Source organism: Martes martes (assembly GCF_963455335.1).
Source record: "Martes martes genome assembly, chromosome: 2".
Taxonomy (NCBI): Eukaryota; Metazoa; Chordata; class Mammalia; order Carnivora; family Mustelidae; genus Martes; species Martes martes.
The window spans coordinates 90,597,066-90,615,573 of NC_137889.1; the positions used below are offsets into that span (position 1 = coordinate 90,597,066).

At 36.2% G+C, this 18,508-nt stretch overlaps 1 protein-coding gene across 1 annotated transcript in view; it reads right to left on the reverse strand.

Moving 5' to 3' along the window:
• Positions 1 to 18,508, reverse strand: part of FAM13A (family with sequence similarity 13 member A) — a 325,186-nt gene that overhangs the window by 185,628 nt on the left and 121,050 nt on the right. Inside the window, exon 5 of the mRNA XM_080797468.1 lies at positions 14,054 to 14,207. Coding sequence (XP_080653594.1) covers positions 14,054 to 14,207 — 154 coding nt within the window. The remainder of the gene's footprint in view (positions 1 to 14,053; positions 14,208 to 18,508) is intronic.

Genomic DNA, 18,508 nt, shown 5'->3' on the forward strand with positions numbered 1-18,508 from the left:
CATGTATTGTTTTCCTGATTTCATTGAGTTGTCTACCTGCATTTTCTTATAGTTTGCTGAGCTTCTTTAATTATTTTGAATTGCCAGGCACTTCATAGGTCTCCATTTCTTTGGGGGTCAATTCCCGGGAACTATCTGTGCTCCTTTGCTGCTGTCATGTTTTCTTGATTTTTGATGTCATTTATTACCTTGCATTGGTGTCTGCACTCAGCTGTTGTGTAAGCAATAGTAGAGACTACAGTGTTCCTTAGCATTGAAGGCTATGGTTGTCCCTGGTGGCAATGAGGGCTGCTGGGGTCCTTTTGTTCTCCTTACCTCCACAGAGGGAAGTAAAAGCTAGTAGGATCCTTCTTGGTACAAAGCTGTGCTGTAGCCCATGGGATAAGCTGATATAGGTAAATTGTTTCCTACACTTGTCCATGTGGCCATTCTTAGTTTTTGTGCTCCACTTGGTGGCTGGAGCTTCTTTGCTGTACCCTGAAGCTTTCCAGAGATATTTCACTCATTAGTAGTTGTCAAATCATTGTTTTTGTAGGCAAACCATGGCTGGAGCCTCCTACACTGCCATCTTACTCCTGTGCTCAGCTTTGCTTTCTATTCTACGAAATACCTCTTGTACTTCCAAACAATTCTTTGACATTTTCTTTGTTTTTTTAAGGCTGACTTTAGCCAAAGTTGCTTTCTTGTTGTTTTCAACCAAAATACTTTAAGTCATACAAGTATTTATTACAGTATCACTTCATAGTGTGGTCACTCAGTAGAAAACAATGGAATCAAATCTTATATAATGATGATGATGATAATCAAAATATAATACTGGCTATCACTTATATAGTACTACATGCATGGCATTTTTTCTAAGTGCTTATTATACATTTACTTGACCCTAGCAAAAACCCTATGAAATATATACTTTTGCTACTTAAATTTCTTATATACAGAAACTGAGATACAGAAAGTAAAAGTAGATTGTCCAAGGTCACACACCAAGTAAGTGGCAGAGCTAGAATCTGAAACTAAGCAGTCTGTCTGCAGAGGCCTGCTATTAACTGTATAAAATAAATAAAAATAAATAAATAAATAAAATAAAAATAAAGTTGCATGTTAGGTAACCCCAAAATTAAACTAAAACAGGAATATTTTAAAATGATGCATATAAATAATATATTTTTTTACTTTATAAGTCATCAATGTTCATTTATTTTCCAGTCTTTTGATGTGAGCATTTTTTAGACATGCCTAAGAGCTTGGAATTCTACACCTTCTTCCTTGTATAAACCATAATCATAATACATCCCCTATGTGGAGTAACGATATAAAGCTTTTAAATCTTTATCAAGTCTTTCCAATGTACTCAACTTATCTTCTACAACAGAAATAATTCTTTGTGTACCCAATACCATTCCTTTGTGTCCTCCATATCCTCTCTTTATGCACCAGGAAGACTACATTTCTAGACTTCCTTATAGTTATGTTGGGAGCAATAAGACTAACTCTGCTCAGTGGAATGTAAGAAGTATGTTAAGCCACTTCCAGGTGTAGTCATAAAATTATTCCATATTATTCTCAACTCCTTTTTTTGCTGAAGCAACTTTGAAGGACGGTTTAGACAAAATGGAGGAGAGCTGCTCAACTCCCTGCACTGTGGAATGAGAAATAACTTGGATTGTATTAAACCCCTAAGATTTCAAAATCTATTACAAAAACTTGTGTTAGCTACTCTGACACCGTTTTCCTACAAATAACTATAATGTTGCATTAACATTGCATTTGTTTAATTAAATTATGTAGGTACCACAAATAATAAACTTGAATGAATAGGAAATGAATGAATTAGGAAAGGACAAACAACTCTTGGATAGCATAAAGTAAAACTGGTGATGGACAGATATGTAAGAGAATAGTTTATTAGTCACAAGCCTTCAGAGTTGCCATGGACAGCAGTCAGTATGCTTTAAAAGCAAATTCAGAGTACTGATTAATCTGGCAAATTAGTTAGATGGAGTTCTGTTAAGCAAACTTTTATTGTATACTCTAGAAATGTGAACCAGTACTAATTCCCAGAAGAGTTACATGACTTTCCTAGGATAAATTTCCTTAACTAAGGATTTCCTAAGTACCTTTTACTTAGGTCTACATAATGTAATTCAATAGACTTTTGAGTAAATATAAGTAACCGGAATAACTGTTTTGGAAGACAGAAGAATGCAAGAGTTACTCTACAACTTTTTTTTTTAAGATTTTATTTATTTATTTGACAGACAGAGATTACAGGTAGGCAGAGAGGCAGGCAGAGAGAGAGAGAGGAGGAAGCAGGCTCCCTGCTGAGGAGAGAGCCCAATGCGGGGCTCGATCCCAGGACCCCGGGATCATGACCCGAGCTGAAGGCAGAGGCTTTAACCCACTGAGCCACCCAGGTGCCCCTACTCTACAACTTTTAAAGAAAAGCAGAAGGATAAGTAAATAGGAAATATTGTTCTGACCCCTGAAGAACCTATCATACAATACAAGAGAAAAAAGCAACTCACCCAAGGCAAAATGTGAGACTTGTTCTAATAGAAGGAGAAAGAAAGCGCCTTAAGATGATAGAGGAGATGGTGATTAACTGCACCTGGAGGATGAGCAAGGGCTTCACTGAACGAGAATTTGAGATGTCATAGGTTGGACTCCCACTCACTCAATGCAGATTAGATCTTGCAACATGGATTGAGGGCAAGTAGTTTATTTGGGTGGCTTAGCGGTGAAATGGGTTATAACAGAGGGAAATTATCATTATGAAGCTAATTGAGCTTTTACAGTAGTTTTGAGGCTCAGACTTAGGGGAAAGCTCTGGGAAACACTATATAACACACACAACAGAATTATTTCAACCAAGCAGTAAACAAGCTGGGAATTTATACACCCATGCTCCTCAGTCATTGGTTAAGGGCTGCCCCTGGAGGGATATTCCTTTCTAGGCACTTCTGGCTCACAGAAATAGAAAGTCTATCCCTAGGAGACCAACTAAAGAAAACAGCAGAAATTTAGTACTAAAGCAAATTCAAGTAATCTTTTGAAAATCTACAAATATTCACATGCCATTTACTGAGGGTCCTTACCTGTCAAATACATAGAATGTAATTATTTAAAATAGGCAACTTCTGGGGTGCCTGGGTGGCTCAGTCAGTTAAGCATCTGACTCTTGATTTCAGCTCAGGTCATGATCTCAAAGTCATTGAGATCCAGCCCTGTGTCACGCCCAGCATAGAGCCTGCTTAGGATTATCCCTCTCCCTCTCCTTCTGCCCCTTTTCATTCTTTCTCTCGATCTCACCCTTTCTTAAATAAATAAATACATAAATAATAAATAAAGTAGGCAACTTCTGAGGTGTCAGTTCCAAAATATTGCCACCTCACTGTAAGTAGTTTAAAGGTTGCGGAGCATAATGATGTTTTCATAAGCAAAGCAATTTAGTCTGGCTTCTGTTAAGTATTCATAATAAGAAAGAAGGAAATTAACACCTGGCAGATATATCTAATCTATTCTAACGATTCCTGAGCAGACATGACTTTCTAGTGTTTATTTGTAAACACTCTACAAAACAAAATGTCTGGGGAAAAGAATTAACAGCTATCTGAATTGTAAATATGTGACTATGATCTAAACACTGGAGTCACAGAAGTATCCCAAGTTAAGCAGTAACTTCTAATACTACTTTTATTACTCAATGCTTTACATTCACTGATAATCTAATCAGTCACCACTACTAGAAAGTGCCTATTTGAGACAGGTAAGCATTCTATTATGCAATTTTACGTTTGTTTCTTAAACATCATTCACTATTTTTTAGCCTCAAACTCAGAATCAATCTAAAATGTACAGCTCACTATCCAAAGAAAGGTTTGATCTGAAGACATGAACAAATGAATTTTAATTTATTGCTATCTCTGAGTTCCTAGGTGGTCAAAATGATAACACAGTGGGGGGTACAAGTCAGTCACTTTCACTATGTAAGTTCACCCCACACAGAAAGATAACACAGCCAAATCACAAAGCATCAAACAGCATAAAAACCGAAACATTTTTTATTTCCTATTATGACTCTACTGTTCCCCAGTCTGGAGTATTCTTGATGGGCTATAGAAGAGTTTAGGAGTAGTGAACACATAAAGGACTAGAATCAGAACAGAAATCTTCCCCGACACTGTATTGCTATAATACATATTGAATAAATGTATAAATGTTCACGGCACAGATATTCCAACTTAAACTAAGATTTTGGTTATTCCTATACTTGGCCTGTAATTAGTACTTTGAATTTAAAAACCCAGCTCTGTCACTTACTGCTATTGACCCTGAGTAATTTGCTCTTTAGACTTGCTCAAGTTCAAAGTAGAATTAAACTCATCTAATTCACAGGGCTACTGTAAGAAATAAATGAGAAAATATGTACAGGAAAAGTCAGCGTAATCCTTGGCATAAAGCCTCCTCCCTTTTGTCCCTGTGCTCCTGCACTGATTTTGTGTGTTTGTTATAGACTCTAAGTTCCTTTTGGGGAAGGGACAGGTCTTATTTATTTTCTCAAGAGGCCTACCACTTAGTCCAGAGCTTTGTACAGAGTAGATATTAAATATAAAAAAAAAAGTGAATGAACATTTGTTGAAGTTAATTTGTTTAGACTGTAGCCCTAAATGAAAAATAAAGACCCATACAGTGCTCTTGAGCATGAAAAATAAATGGGAAATAATTTAGGATGTGATCTATCAGTTTATATGACTTTTACTCTACAGGAATAAGGCTGAACTTTGTAATCAAACTTGCCATACCACATACTGATAAGTGAACACTTCCCTCAAACTAATCACTACGAAAGGTTATTCTAATATTTTGCTTTTGCTCAGAACATTTTTTAACTATTTTAAGTTTGCTTATGAGTCACACAGGAAAATCAGCATAATTATTTTATAGCCAGTTTCAATTTTAAACAACAAAGTTAATATTTAATCACTATTCCCAAACTTAGTGATTTGCTGTGGCTCAAAATGACTACTGATTATTTCCCATTATCAAATGTAGCATTAAAGGACAAGGATCTCCCAGTCCAATGATGACAATGTCCAATAGGACACACAAATGACATGTTCTGAAGTCAATTTCAAAGAAATCCCTAAAGATATAAGGGGCAGTAGTGACACTGTCTAATAAAGACTCACAAGATGTTTATTTGGAATACAGTGATACTCATTTAAGTACCTCCAGATCAACTGAGCAACATATTAAACACATTTTTCTGTGTATTATATATAGGGCTCATTAGCCTTATTTAATATATATAAATGTAATTTATACACAAAGCATATTTATACACAAAGTATATAAACAATATGTGTATATACTAGGCAGACCAGGCTCACGTCCTTCCCAACTACCTCAGTATCTGCCATCCCCCTGGATAAATTCAGGGCCAATATGAACAAACCATCAATATCTTTATTCATCTCCTTTATCCATCTCCTTCGAATGACCTTCTCTTCTCCACTTCAGTCACTTATGCTTGTGAACGCAACCTAAATCTCTTCCTTACTCCAGATTGCTCCACCTCCAAAATTACTAATGTAGATATCTACTCTGTTCATAGCCCACCACTCTTCTAGCCTGCTTACTCCCATCTCAAATATTCTCTAGCCTAACTGGGGTCTCTAGTACCTCCTACTGTGTTGTTCTTTCATATCCTAACTCACTAGTCAGCTCTTCTCACCAACTTCACTACCATTACCCTGGCCCAAGCCACCATTGTGTCTTAACCAGGCTATTGTGATGAACTCCCAATGGGTCTCTCTGCTCTGTCTATCCCTCTCAACAGTCTATTCTCTGCCTACTAGCTACAGCAATCCTTTTAATATGTAAGTCACGTCATGGCACTCTTTTGTTCAATAAATGCTGTCAGAATAAAAGTCAAAGTGTTTACCATGACCTTTAGCAGCATCCATGATCTGTGTCTTGTTGCCTCTTTGACCTCATTTCCTTTGACCTTTTCCCTTGCTCCATGTAATTCAACCATACTAGCCTTCTCAACTGCTGGAACAGACAAATCAGGTATCCTCCCACCTCAAGGCTTTGTACTCCTCTTCTCCCCGTGTATGGAATGTTCTTTCAAGTTTCTTCATGGCTTGCTACTGCTTCCTTCAAGTCTCTGTTCAAATGTCCCCATGCCAATGAAGCGTTTGACCATCTTATTTAAATGAACAAATGTCATTCCCCTACCTTACCAATATTCTCCCTTTCCCTGCTTTTTCTGCACAGAACCTATCACCACCTGACATACTAGTTTCTTAATTATTTACTGACTATTGTTTATTGTATCTTCATTAGAATATAACCTGCTTCATAAAGGCAGAGACTTCTGTCTGTTGCTTATTGATATACTCCTTGTGCCCAGAACAATGCTTTGCACATAGCAGGCACTCAATAATTATTCAGATCTAATAAATTCAGCTTAGATTACATGGTGCATTATTTGAACCACATTTAAGCCACCAAATTCTGTATATGCAAAAATCTGGATGAAGGTAATTCTTGAATGAATAGAAGGGAAAATCTTCACTGCCTCTGAGATTTAAATCCTCTTATGAAAAGAAACTCTGGAATTATTTTGAAGCTAGAGAAATTAAACTATAGTTGTTAAAGGTCTACTTGATATACCTTGTTAAAGGTCTACTTGAAATAACCTAGTTATTTAGAAATACAGATCTGACCTTCCAATTTGGCAAAATAAAGGTGCTTCAACTATGCTTCTTTCTTGAAACCTACAAAAACCAAAAATAATGAAAAAGAGAAAAGAAAGCTGCTCCTTAAGCAAGAAATGGCCATAACTATAAAGAACCAACTATGATGACTACTTGCCAAATTCAGCAAAAATGTGGATTAAAATGCTAAGGGCAAACATGTACATTCTAAGACCTCCAGCAGACTATAGATTTCTCCGAATGTCACAGTCCAAACACATCTATCCAAAATTCCTTTGATTAAAGTAACAAGATCTAGTGGATATGCCCAAATCATTTCAGACTCTGGAAAAGCCTTAAAGGGACTTTAGCTCACTTCCAGAGAATGAGAATGTGGATTTGAAGGAGCAGTTCTATAGATAAACATTTTTTCCTTATTTTTGCCTTGGCCCCCAGTACGGGCCTGTCTGGAAATGAGGCTGATGAATGCATTGTACAAGCCATGATCAATTTTGCAGCACTGACCAGAGTCAACTGAGTAGAAAAGACATTAGGCTACTCCCCTGAGAGCTTATTACAAAAAGGTTTCACAGGAGAGCCACACCAACTTCCTGCTTGCATGCACGCGCGCGCGTGCGCGCGCGCGCACACACACACACACACAAAGTAAAAATCTAAAGTATAGCTTAAATTAAATCCATCTTGTTCTTAAAACCTTTCATCATTCTTCCATTCTTGTAATTGTTGATCCCATAGTTAAGCTGCATACTGGTTCACTCTGGTATGTAGCTCCTGTGCTACTTCCTGTGGTCTGGCCAGAAATTCTGGTCACCAGTACACAAAGAACACATGATACAAAGCATATTCTTCTCCTCTAAGATTTTCTGTTTCCTCCAGCAACTTGTTGAAATCCCATTTTTCACAGAGCCACTTAAATACTTCACTGTTCCATAAAACTTCCACTTCAAAAAAAAAAAACTCATTTTCAAAAAACATATCTGAATAGATGCTTAAATACTAAAATCATACTTTTCCATCCATTGAAAGAACAATCATATTCAATTCTTGCCTTTCCAAGGACAAGAGGATACTTAATATAGTCATAATAAAAAAAAACTATAATAGTGAATTAATAGCAAGAAATGTCTAGAAGCAGTAACTCTTCTGTCATGAGTAACACATCTGTTTGTCAACCTAATTTTTCTGCTTTTGACTCTTGTTTTCCTTCCATCAAGCATGATTCCCTTTCAGGTAAAGAGAAGTAAGATAATATCATAAAGGTGATGTGAACCTAATGATTTTTTTTCCAAGCTAAAGTTTATTGAAAACTTGCTATTTTTATTTCATTTAATCATAACAAAAAATAGCCAAATTAGTTAGTGATAGTTTTCCTACTTTATAGATGAGGAAACTAAGGTTGAAGGAGAGACTGAATAATTTGCCCAGGGGCACACAAACTGGAAGTTCTATCCTATTCTGTCTTATTCTAGATTAGAATAAGCTTTGTTGCCCTAAGCTTATTGATAAAATATATCTACTGAAGTATCATTTCAAAGTAAGCCAAGGTCTTCATCAATTACTCTTCATCCTATGTTCTCACTCTCCCCCCCAATTTAATACTTCATATTTCTATTCTATTTAACTGGCTTTGAAAATACTTTCACAAGCATTAATGGTTTGAATCCCACAATAAATCTATAGGATATTTGCCATTTTACATAAAACAAAACAGAAACAGGTAATATAAATTACCCAATAATATTGTTGAGTAGCCAGGTTACAAATATAGACCATCTTATTCTATTTTCAGTGCTCTTTCCAGAACTGTTAAATTCTTTAAAAGTATCTAGTGTCTTTTCTTAAAATAAGGCAGTCATGAAGTACTCAGTGAACTATGATGTCTTTAATTTTATTCAATTATTTTGAAAATACTCATTGCTACTGATTTCATATCATGTACAAATTGTGACCAGGGACATTATTTTCAGTAAAATGAATAGAGTCCATCTACTGAATTCAAGGAATTTTCAATGCCAGGCACTGAGTTCTACAGCTTGACAAATGGGAGGCCTGAAATGACATCGCCTCCACGATCATATCAAAGATAGCTTAGTACATCAAATGTATGGGAAGGAGTGGTGGGAAAGAAGTATGAATACGTAGGGTGGGTTCAAATTATGAAAACTCTTGTTTGTCTTGCTAAGACTTAGATTTTGTAATCTAGGAATAGATGAAGAAAACCTGCTGAAGAATTCTGACATGGGAAGTGATATGTTCGTAACTGCATACTATACAAGGATTACTCAATCCACAAATCTGGCTGATTATTAATATTACCAAGGAAGCCTTTTAAAATGTGGGTTTGGGGGCCCTACAATGAGTTTCTGACTCTCGGTCTGAGTCACCAGGTGACTGTGATAATGATCCAAGAGCACAAATCTCTTGCCTGGATGAGAGGCTTTGAGGAAGTAGTTGTGGGGGGTGGGGAAAGACTGAAGAGATACTTAGGCCGCAGAATTAACAGGTTTTAGTGACTGTTGGACACCAACCTGGAGCAATTGTGTAGATGGATGGGCCATTCATTAAGACAAGTGGAGCATTAGATCTTCAAGGACAAGAAAGATGATGAGACTTGCTCATCACAGGCCATGAGACAAGCAGGGCTAGAGATCACTGGGCAGTTAGATAGCCAGGCAGAGCTCTGCACTGAAGACCTAAGAATGACCCTAGGAAATAATAATATAATAATAAATATAATAAATAATAATAAATATAATAAATAATAATAATAATAATATTTAATTCTGACTGAGAATGAAGAGTCCTCAAAGGAGACTGAAGAAAGGTCAGAGAATAGGAAGATGACAAGAACCATTCAATATTCATTCAAATAGTTAATAGAGAAAGTTTTGTTCGGCGACATGGGAAGGCCTGAATTTCAAGTAAAGGCATCCTAATTACATACTGCCAGCAAGAGCAGGAGACAGAACAATGACAGCAAAAGGTTTATTTACTTAAGGCAGAAACAGGTTATGATCAAGCTTGTTTTTTAGACACAGAACTCTTATCACACTGGTAGAAAGGAGATGGGAGGGGAGTGTGTCTAGAAGGGGGAGAACCGTGGGGAACTGTGTGACTGTGATAAGGTCCTAATCTAAAGCAGAGGTAATGGGTAGGCAAAAGACACCCAATCCAAGAGACAGAAAACAGAATCTGAGTCCCTGTGGGAATGGTAGAGGGAGGAGGAGTCAAGGCTAAACCAAGGATTCTAATCTGGCAGGCTGGGGACTGGCAAATTAGGGTTATAGAAGACAGAACATAAGTTTTGGGGATGATGTTTTCGGTGTGAGAAATTTGAGGCACCAGTGTGGCATTTTACAGGTAGTGGGAAATACAGTTCGACTGTTCGTCTGACAAACCAGGGCTCAAGTTATGATTTCAAAGTCATCAGCAGTATGTATGGTAACTGAAGTAAAAGATGGTCAACCAGGCAAATATGTATTTAGTGAGAATAAACGCGCAACAGTGGTGATTGTCAGGAAAGTCAGATGTAGTACTCAGTATCAGAGCTAATGCTGCATATACTGCCTGACCTATACCAAGAGCAGGGAGACCTACATTCTTTATTCTGCATACTACTGGTGTACTCTACGAATATATTTTTGGTATTTTGGGGCAATTACATTATGCTGACATTTTGTAATGTGCTAGAAAGTAACTAAAATCTGTGGATGAAAAAAAGAAGAGAAATCGGTGGATGATTTTCAATTTAACTATTATCTCCTCTGGGCTATCTTTGCACAAATCATTTTATAAACCTAAGTATAGCACTTTCCAATTATACTGATTGTATCAGATATAATGCTCTTGGTGCAAGAAACAGAACACTCCACTAAAACTAGTTTATACTCTGAGGATCTTTATTTCCCTCACGTAACTCGAAGTCCAGAGGTTTGTATGTTCCGGGTTGGTTCAGCACATCAGCAATGATGAGGAACCCACCCTTTCTCCTCCATTAACTGCCAACTTCAGTGTGTCAGTGATACATTCATCAAGGGCAGAGATGGTGGCAGCAGCTCCAAGCATCATACCTTCAGGTGATAACATCTGAAAGCAGGATGGAAGAGATGGGCATCTTTCTCAAAGGCCTGCTACCTTTCTTACTTTGTAATTAAAAATTAAAAAATAATTTACATTAAGTTAAATGGATAAATCTTAAGTGTAAAGTTGCAAGAGTTTTCACAAATGCATACACCCATATCCCTACTGAGATAAAGAACATTTTCACTCTGCCCAGAGAGTTCCCTTAGGCATTTTCCGAGTCAGTCACAACCATCAGAGTTAACTATACCCAGAGGCAAACCACAGCTCTGGTTTTAACTTAAATCATTCTTTTTAATCAGGGATGAGAATCTTTCCCAGAGGCCCTCTGCTCCCGGCATACTTTGCCTTACATCTCCTTGGTAGAACTGTCTGGATCTTCCTTTAAGTCAATTACTACCTAAGAAGGATAGCAGTCTAGACCCTTGTGACTCATCTATCCCTTGCAGCTGTGGGAGGGACCCCTCCAACCTCACTACTTTGCTGCAAGCCCAAATAAAATGCTTTCGTTCGTCTGTTTGAAGCAAGAAATAAGAGAGAAATGGCTGTGTATACAGACACACACACACACACACACACACACACACACACACACGTGTCATCTTATTGATCTACATATCCAGCCATCCAAAATCTGATCTATTTTTCTAACTTTATTTCACTTGCAAATGTGCCAAGTACACACTCATTTAAGTCAGTGATTAAAATACTGAAAATAACAGCAAAAAAATGTAGAGATCTGCCCCGAAGTTAACATCAATCCACACTCAAAGTCTCTCATCCTTGTCTAAAGGCAACTAAACTTACATTATCTGAGCCCCAAATCTCCATATAGTCCACTAGAATATTGTGAGGAGCTTAAGCAATCCTTTATGATTCTGTTGCCCACACTGGGGTGCACAGAGGTGTGTCAGTGGATACATTTAGTACTTCTTCCCCTTAAAAGCCCTTTTCTATACTGAGATAAAGCAGTTAGATATATAGTAGATATATAGTAGTTTCCATGAGCCTAAGCTTATTCTCAGCTCATTTTATGTTTGTCATTCATGTATATTCATCCCTTGTTTTGTGCCAGTTTTTTCTTTTTGTACACATCCCTTCAAAAGCTGAGCTCATGAGCATGATCAGAACATGTTTTTCAATTTTTTTCAGTTTCCTTCCATTTTTCCAATTTTTTCAGTATGTTAATGATTTAATTTTAAGCCTCCTATTTCCTCTTTAACCCAGCTTCCTTTTGGTTTGTATCTAATATTTTTATGATTTTAGGAATTAAAAAAATCTGCTTTCTAAACAATATCCAACTTTACATACCTAACTGTGATCAGCATGTTATTTTTATAGACCCTAAAATGGCACTGGCATATTCCATCAAAATAATTTTTGTAACCTCCATTTCATCCTTACTGGCTGAAACTAGGGTCCAAAACATCATACTCCCTTATAGCATAATCTACCCTCTGAGATGAGACTATCATGAAGATCAGTAAAGAATGGACCAACTATTTTGCTTTAGCAGAATGATTCTTCCACAGTATAGAAATGTAGTTTCCAACCACCACTTTTATCTGCCTCTAGGCCAGATCTGAAACCTGCATTAGGAGACTAGCAGTCTTATTTTTCATCTAGCTAAGATATCTGTATTTGACTCTTTGTATGTCTTACCTATGTATGTCTTATCTATCTACTCTCATGCTAAGTTCTCCATCAGACTTAAACCTAGTAGCTCAATGATTTCCAAGCAGGGACTCCTTCCGCATATTTCAACAGGTATCATTTTATTTGCAAGCATAGAACCTTCTCTTGGCACATTCCAGTTAATACCTGCATCTCAGCAAGTTTGTCTTGCCTAGGTCTTATTTTTCTATTTTCATTACATTTTAGGCTTATCTTATTATCTTATCAGCTCTAGTTAAAAAGTACAAGTGTTAAAGAATGTGTATCAGAGATACAGCTGAAACAAAGTTAATTACTTTTTAATATTTAAAAAAAAAGACCTTTGGAAAGTAGTACTACAGGAACTAGAGGAACAAATTAAAGATATTTTTTTTCTATTTAAAAAAATTTATTTAATTTTTTGGTAGCAAAACTGGTGTATTCTTTCCCCATATTTTCTCTTGTGAATCACTGACACATTCTCTCAGCCATTGTGCTGCCTCCAACTTAGGTTATACTTTTATCTCATTTTGTCATTTTAACTGTGCATTATTCTTCCCTTACCTCAAATTTTAGTTTAGAGTTCTCTTTATCAGTTTGGGAAGATTCCAGGTAAATGCTTTCCTTGCAGATGTATTATACTCTTTATGGGGAGCCTGTTGTATTAACAACATAAGCCCTGGTTAAGAAAACCTAGTTTTTGATCTTCTTTTGCTTTTTTGGAAAGGTGCTACTTGATACTCTTTACCTATTATTTCTTCTTCAAAGTCATGGTCTCAACTGAAAGAAGAGATGAAAACACCCCTTCAATGATCAAAACAAGTGCTTGGGCTTTATCGTTCATTGCCATATGAGTCAACTGGTATAATGCAGTCTGTGAACATGCGTTTCAGGAAACCTCCTGAGGGAACCTCCCATATCCACTCCATCATGATTTGCCTCAAATATAAATGAGAAAGAAATAAGATGCCTTCCCTGGAGAATTTGATTTGGTTTATCCTCAGACTCTCTTTAGAGACATACATGTATTTCCCTAATGTGTAAAGGATAGGTTATAAATGATCAGCCAATGTATAAAAAGGTAGAGGTAAGTATTGTCAGGGATTCCTTTACAGCTTATAAAAATATTCTCCTTTACCGATGATAGTTGCCAGGGACTATATATGTGGGACTTAAAATCTGAGGTTGAACTTGAAAGTGTGCCAGATGCAAGAGCGACAAAAAGACACAGTAATATTATATAATTTGCAATCTACTCAGTAAGACAGCACTCCTGAACACAGCCATAAGCATGAATCCTTGCTGTAACACCAGACTTCTATAAAAATCAGTGAGCAGTGGGCTCACATAAGTGATTTTGAGATGATTTTACAGCAGCAAGGAAACATTAATTTGCAATTAACCTCCAACTTTAGAGGAATATAGATCAGTTAAATACTTGATACAGAGGACATATTTCACAACAGTATTCAACAAACACAGGAATAATAATCTAAAATATGTCCATGACATTTTTATGATAAAGAATAATTTAAATAAAATACTTCCATTCAAAATATAAGCAATACTGAAGATTATATGCCAAAGTTACTTACCTTTACTATGATAAGCCTAGCCAGGTTTTCACATCTCTGGTTATCATTTTCTGTATACTCTACTTCAAACAGAGTATTATAATTTTCTAGTAATTTAGCCATTATCTTGTTGCAGATGTCTTGTTCTTTCATGCCTTCAAGCCCAGGTGGCACACTAGAAATAAGGAGGAAAAAATGAGAGGAATTATTTCATAAAAACAAAATATGATAGCATAGCTGACTCAGGCATATATTTTGACATCTCCTATATGATTGATCAACCTTCTTATAAGGACACATGCAATTTTTAACAAGCTCTACAGTGACATGTATGATGTTTCTGGGACAAGATCTGCATCAATAGCTTGTGCTTAATAAGAAAGTACATGTTCAGGAAGAAGGTATAGATTAACATGGGTGCCATAATGCTTTGTATATATTAGAAATTGCTACACATAAGTGTAGTGATTAAAATGCAAAAGTGATTAAAAACAAGTGTTATAACAAAAAGAATGAATGTTTTATCATGATAGAAATAGCTGCAGAAACAAAAGCAACACAATCTTTACTGAAGGACTTTTTAGTGCACAAAAAGTACAAAACTTAATGAAAAATATGAATACTTCCAGAAAAAAAATACTGATTACTGTTGAAGCAGAGTTATGGGTACATAGAAGATTTATTATACTATATACTATTTTCTCTTTCGGGTATGCTTAAAAATTTCCTAATGGAAAATAAAATGTGCAAAAGATCTTCTGAATGCAGAAGACATCATAAATAAGGTAGAAACACAAGCTACAGACATGAGTATCTCTTCGGTAACATGGACATTAATGGTAAGACTATGCAAAGAATTCCTACTACTCAATAAGGAAGTAAATTTTAAAAAAAAACAACAAAAAAAGAAAGGGCAGGAGTTGAAAAACTCATAGAAGAAAACAGGTGCACATCAATAATCTTATGATGCAAAGATACTCAACCTCATTGAATAATCAGTGAAAATGCATTTAAAAAGCAACACTGAGGTGTTAATACCCATCTATATAGTTTCCTGTGGCTGCTGTAACAAATTATCATGTACTGCTGCTTGAGACAACAGAAATTTATTCTCTCATAATTCTGGAGGCCAGCAGAGTACAATCAGTATCGTGGGGTAGAAATTAAGTTATAAGCAGGGCCACACTAACTGGTAGCATTCCTTGGCTATAACTGTATCACCTCAATTTTCAGTCAAGGCCAGCATCTTAAAGTTCTCTCTGCTCCATCTTCACATGGCCTTCCCTGTGTGTTAAGTCTGGAAATAAAACCCACACTTTTATGGTCAATTAATCCATGGCAAAGGAGTCAAGAACATAAAATGGGGGAAAGGACAGTCTCTTCAATAAATGATGGAAAAACTGAACAGCTATGTGCAAAGGAATGAAACTGAGCCACTACCTCACACCACACACAAAATTAACTTAAAATGCATTAAAGATTTGAATGTAAGACTTGAAACCATAAAACTCGTATAATGTAAATATCATGTAAGTTTCAAATATGTGCTGCCTTTCATTAAAAATGGTGGATGACTCAGAGAGCAGAATAAAAAAACAAGAGTGTGAAGTTGAAAGCCATGGAGGAGTATTTCCAGGGCTTGAAACCTAGTCAAGAGATTCCCTACATTTGCCAGACTGGATATCAGAACTGTCACTGAGTCAACTAGGAAATAAAAGAAAGAAAAAAGTACATTAAAACACTATTGCTCAAAACCTGTAGGATGCAACAAAGGTAGTTCTGAGAGGGAAGTTTATAGCAATACAGACTTACCTCAATAAGCAAGAAAAATCTCAAATAAACAACCTAACCCTACACCTAAAGGCACTACGAAAAGAACAACAAACAAAACCTTAAAACCATCAGAAGGAAGGAAATAATAAAGATTAGAGGAGATTTAAATGATGTAAAAACTAAAAACAGGGGCGCCTGGGTGGCTCAGTGGGTTAAAGCCTCTGCCTTCAGCTCAGGTCATGATCCCAGGGTCCTGGGATTGAGTCCCACATCGGGCTCTCTGCTCAGTGGGGAGCCTGCTTCCTTCTCTCTCTCTGCCTGCTTGTGATCTCTGTCTGTCAAATAAGTAAATAAAATCTTAAAAAAAAAAAAACCTAAAAACAAACAAACAAAAACAAAAAAAACCCACCAAAAACAATAGAATAGATCAATGAAACAAGGAGCTAGAAAAGCTAGAAAAGATCAACAAAATAGATAAAACTTTATACAGACCCATCCAAATGGGGGGTGCGGAGGGTAGAGGACTCACAAAATCACAAATGAAAGAGGAGAAATAACAACTGACACCACAGAAATACAAATAATTGTTAGAGAATATTATGAAAAATTACATGCCAACAAATTGGACAACCTAGAAAAAAATGGATAAATTCCTAGAAACACACAACCTACCAAAACTGAAGCAGGAAGAAATAAAACTTTGAACTGACTGATTACCAGAAAAGAAACTGAATCAGTAATCAAAAAACTCCCAACAAACAGAAGTTCAGGACCACACAGCTTCACAGGCAAATTCTACCAAATATTTAAGAAGAGTTAATACCTATCTTCTCAAACTATTCCAAAAAATAGAAAAAGAAGGAAAACTTCCAAGTTCATTCTATGAGGCCAGCATAACTCTGATACCTAAGCCATATAAAGACACCACAAGAAAAAAAGAACTATAGGCCAATATCTCTCACGAACATAGTTGCAAAAATTCTCAACAAAGTACTAGCAAACCAAACCCAACAATACATTAAAAAAACAATTCTCCATGATCTAGTGGGATTATTCCTGGGTTTCAAGGGTGGTTCAATATTCACAAATCAATCAACTTGGTACATCACATCAATATAAGAAAGAATAAGAACTATATACTCATTTCAATAGACTCAGAAAAGCATTTAACAAAGTAAAACATCCATTCATGATAAAAAAAAAAAAAACCTCAAAAAAGTAGATTTAGAAAAAACATAATGCAACAAAATAAAGTTTGTATATAAAAGACCCACAGCACTTTTGACTGGGGTGCCTGGCTGACTCAGTCAGTGAAGTGTGTGACTCTTGATCTTGGGGTCATGGATTAAAGCCCAAGTTGGGGGAGAAGATTACACTTAAAAAAAAAAAAAAAAGACTTCTGAAAAACCCACAGCAAACATCATCTTCAATGGGGAAAAACTGAGAGCCTTTCCCCTAAGGTGAGAAATAAGACAAGGAAGTCCACTTTCACCACTTTTATTCAATATAGTACTAGAAGTCCTGGTCACATCATCAGACAGCAAAAAGAAATTAAAGGCACCCAAATTGGAAGGAAAAAGTAAAACTTTCACTATTTGTAGATGACATGATACTATATAAAGAAAATCCAAAAGACTCCACCAAAAAACAAAAAAACAAAAAAACCCAGCTAGGACTGACAAACTAATTCAGTGAGGTCACAGGATACATTAATGCACAGAGATCTGTTGCATTTCTATACACCAATAGTGAAGCAGCAGAAAGAGAAACTAAGAAAACAATCCCATTTATAAGTGCACCCAAAATAATACGATACCTAGAAATAAACCTAACCAAAGAGGTGAATGACCTGTACTCTGAAAACTATAAACAATGATCAAAGGAATTGAAGATGACACAAGGAAAGGAATGATATTCCATGTTCATGGACTGGAAGAGTATTATTAAAATGCCTATAACACCCAAAGCAATCACATGTTTAATGCAATCTCTATGAAAATATCAACAACATTTTTCACAGAACTAGAACAAACAATCCTAAAATTTGTATGGAACCACAAACGACCCCAAATAGCCAAAGCAATCTTGAAAAAGAAAAGAAAAGCAATTCCAGGCTTCAAGATATATTACATAGTTGTAGTAATCAAAAGAGTATATGGTACTGGCACAAAAAAACAGAAACATAGATCAATGGGTCAGAATAGAAAACCCAGAAATTAACCCAAGATTATGGGTCAATTAATCTTTGACACAGCTACAAAGAATATCCAATGGAAAAAAGACAGTCTCTTCAACAAATGGTGTTGAGAAAACTGGAGAGCTACATAAAAAAGAATGAACCTGGACCACTTTCTTATAGCATACACAAAAACAAACTCAAAATGGATTAAAGACCTAAATGTCCATCAAGGATGAGTGGATAAAGAAGATGTGGTTCATATATACAATGGAATATTACTGTGTCATCAGAAGGGATGAATACCCACCATTTGCATCGACATGGATGGAACTGAAGGGGATTATGCTAAGTGAAATAAGTCAAGCAGAGAAAGGTAATTATTATATGGTTTCCCCCATATGTGGAACATAAGGAATAGCATGGAGGACCACAGGGGAAGGGAGGGAAAACCGAACGGGAAGAAATCAGAGAGGGAGGCAAACCATGAGAAATTCTGAACTCTGGGAAACAAACTGAGAATTGCA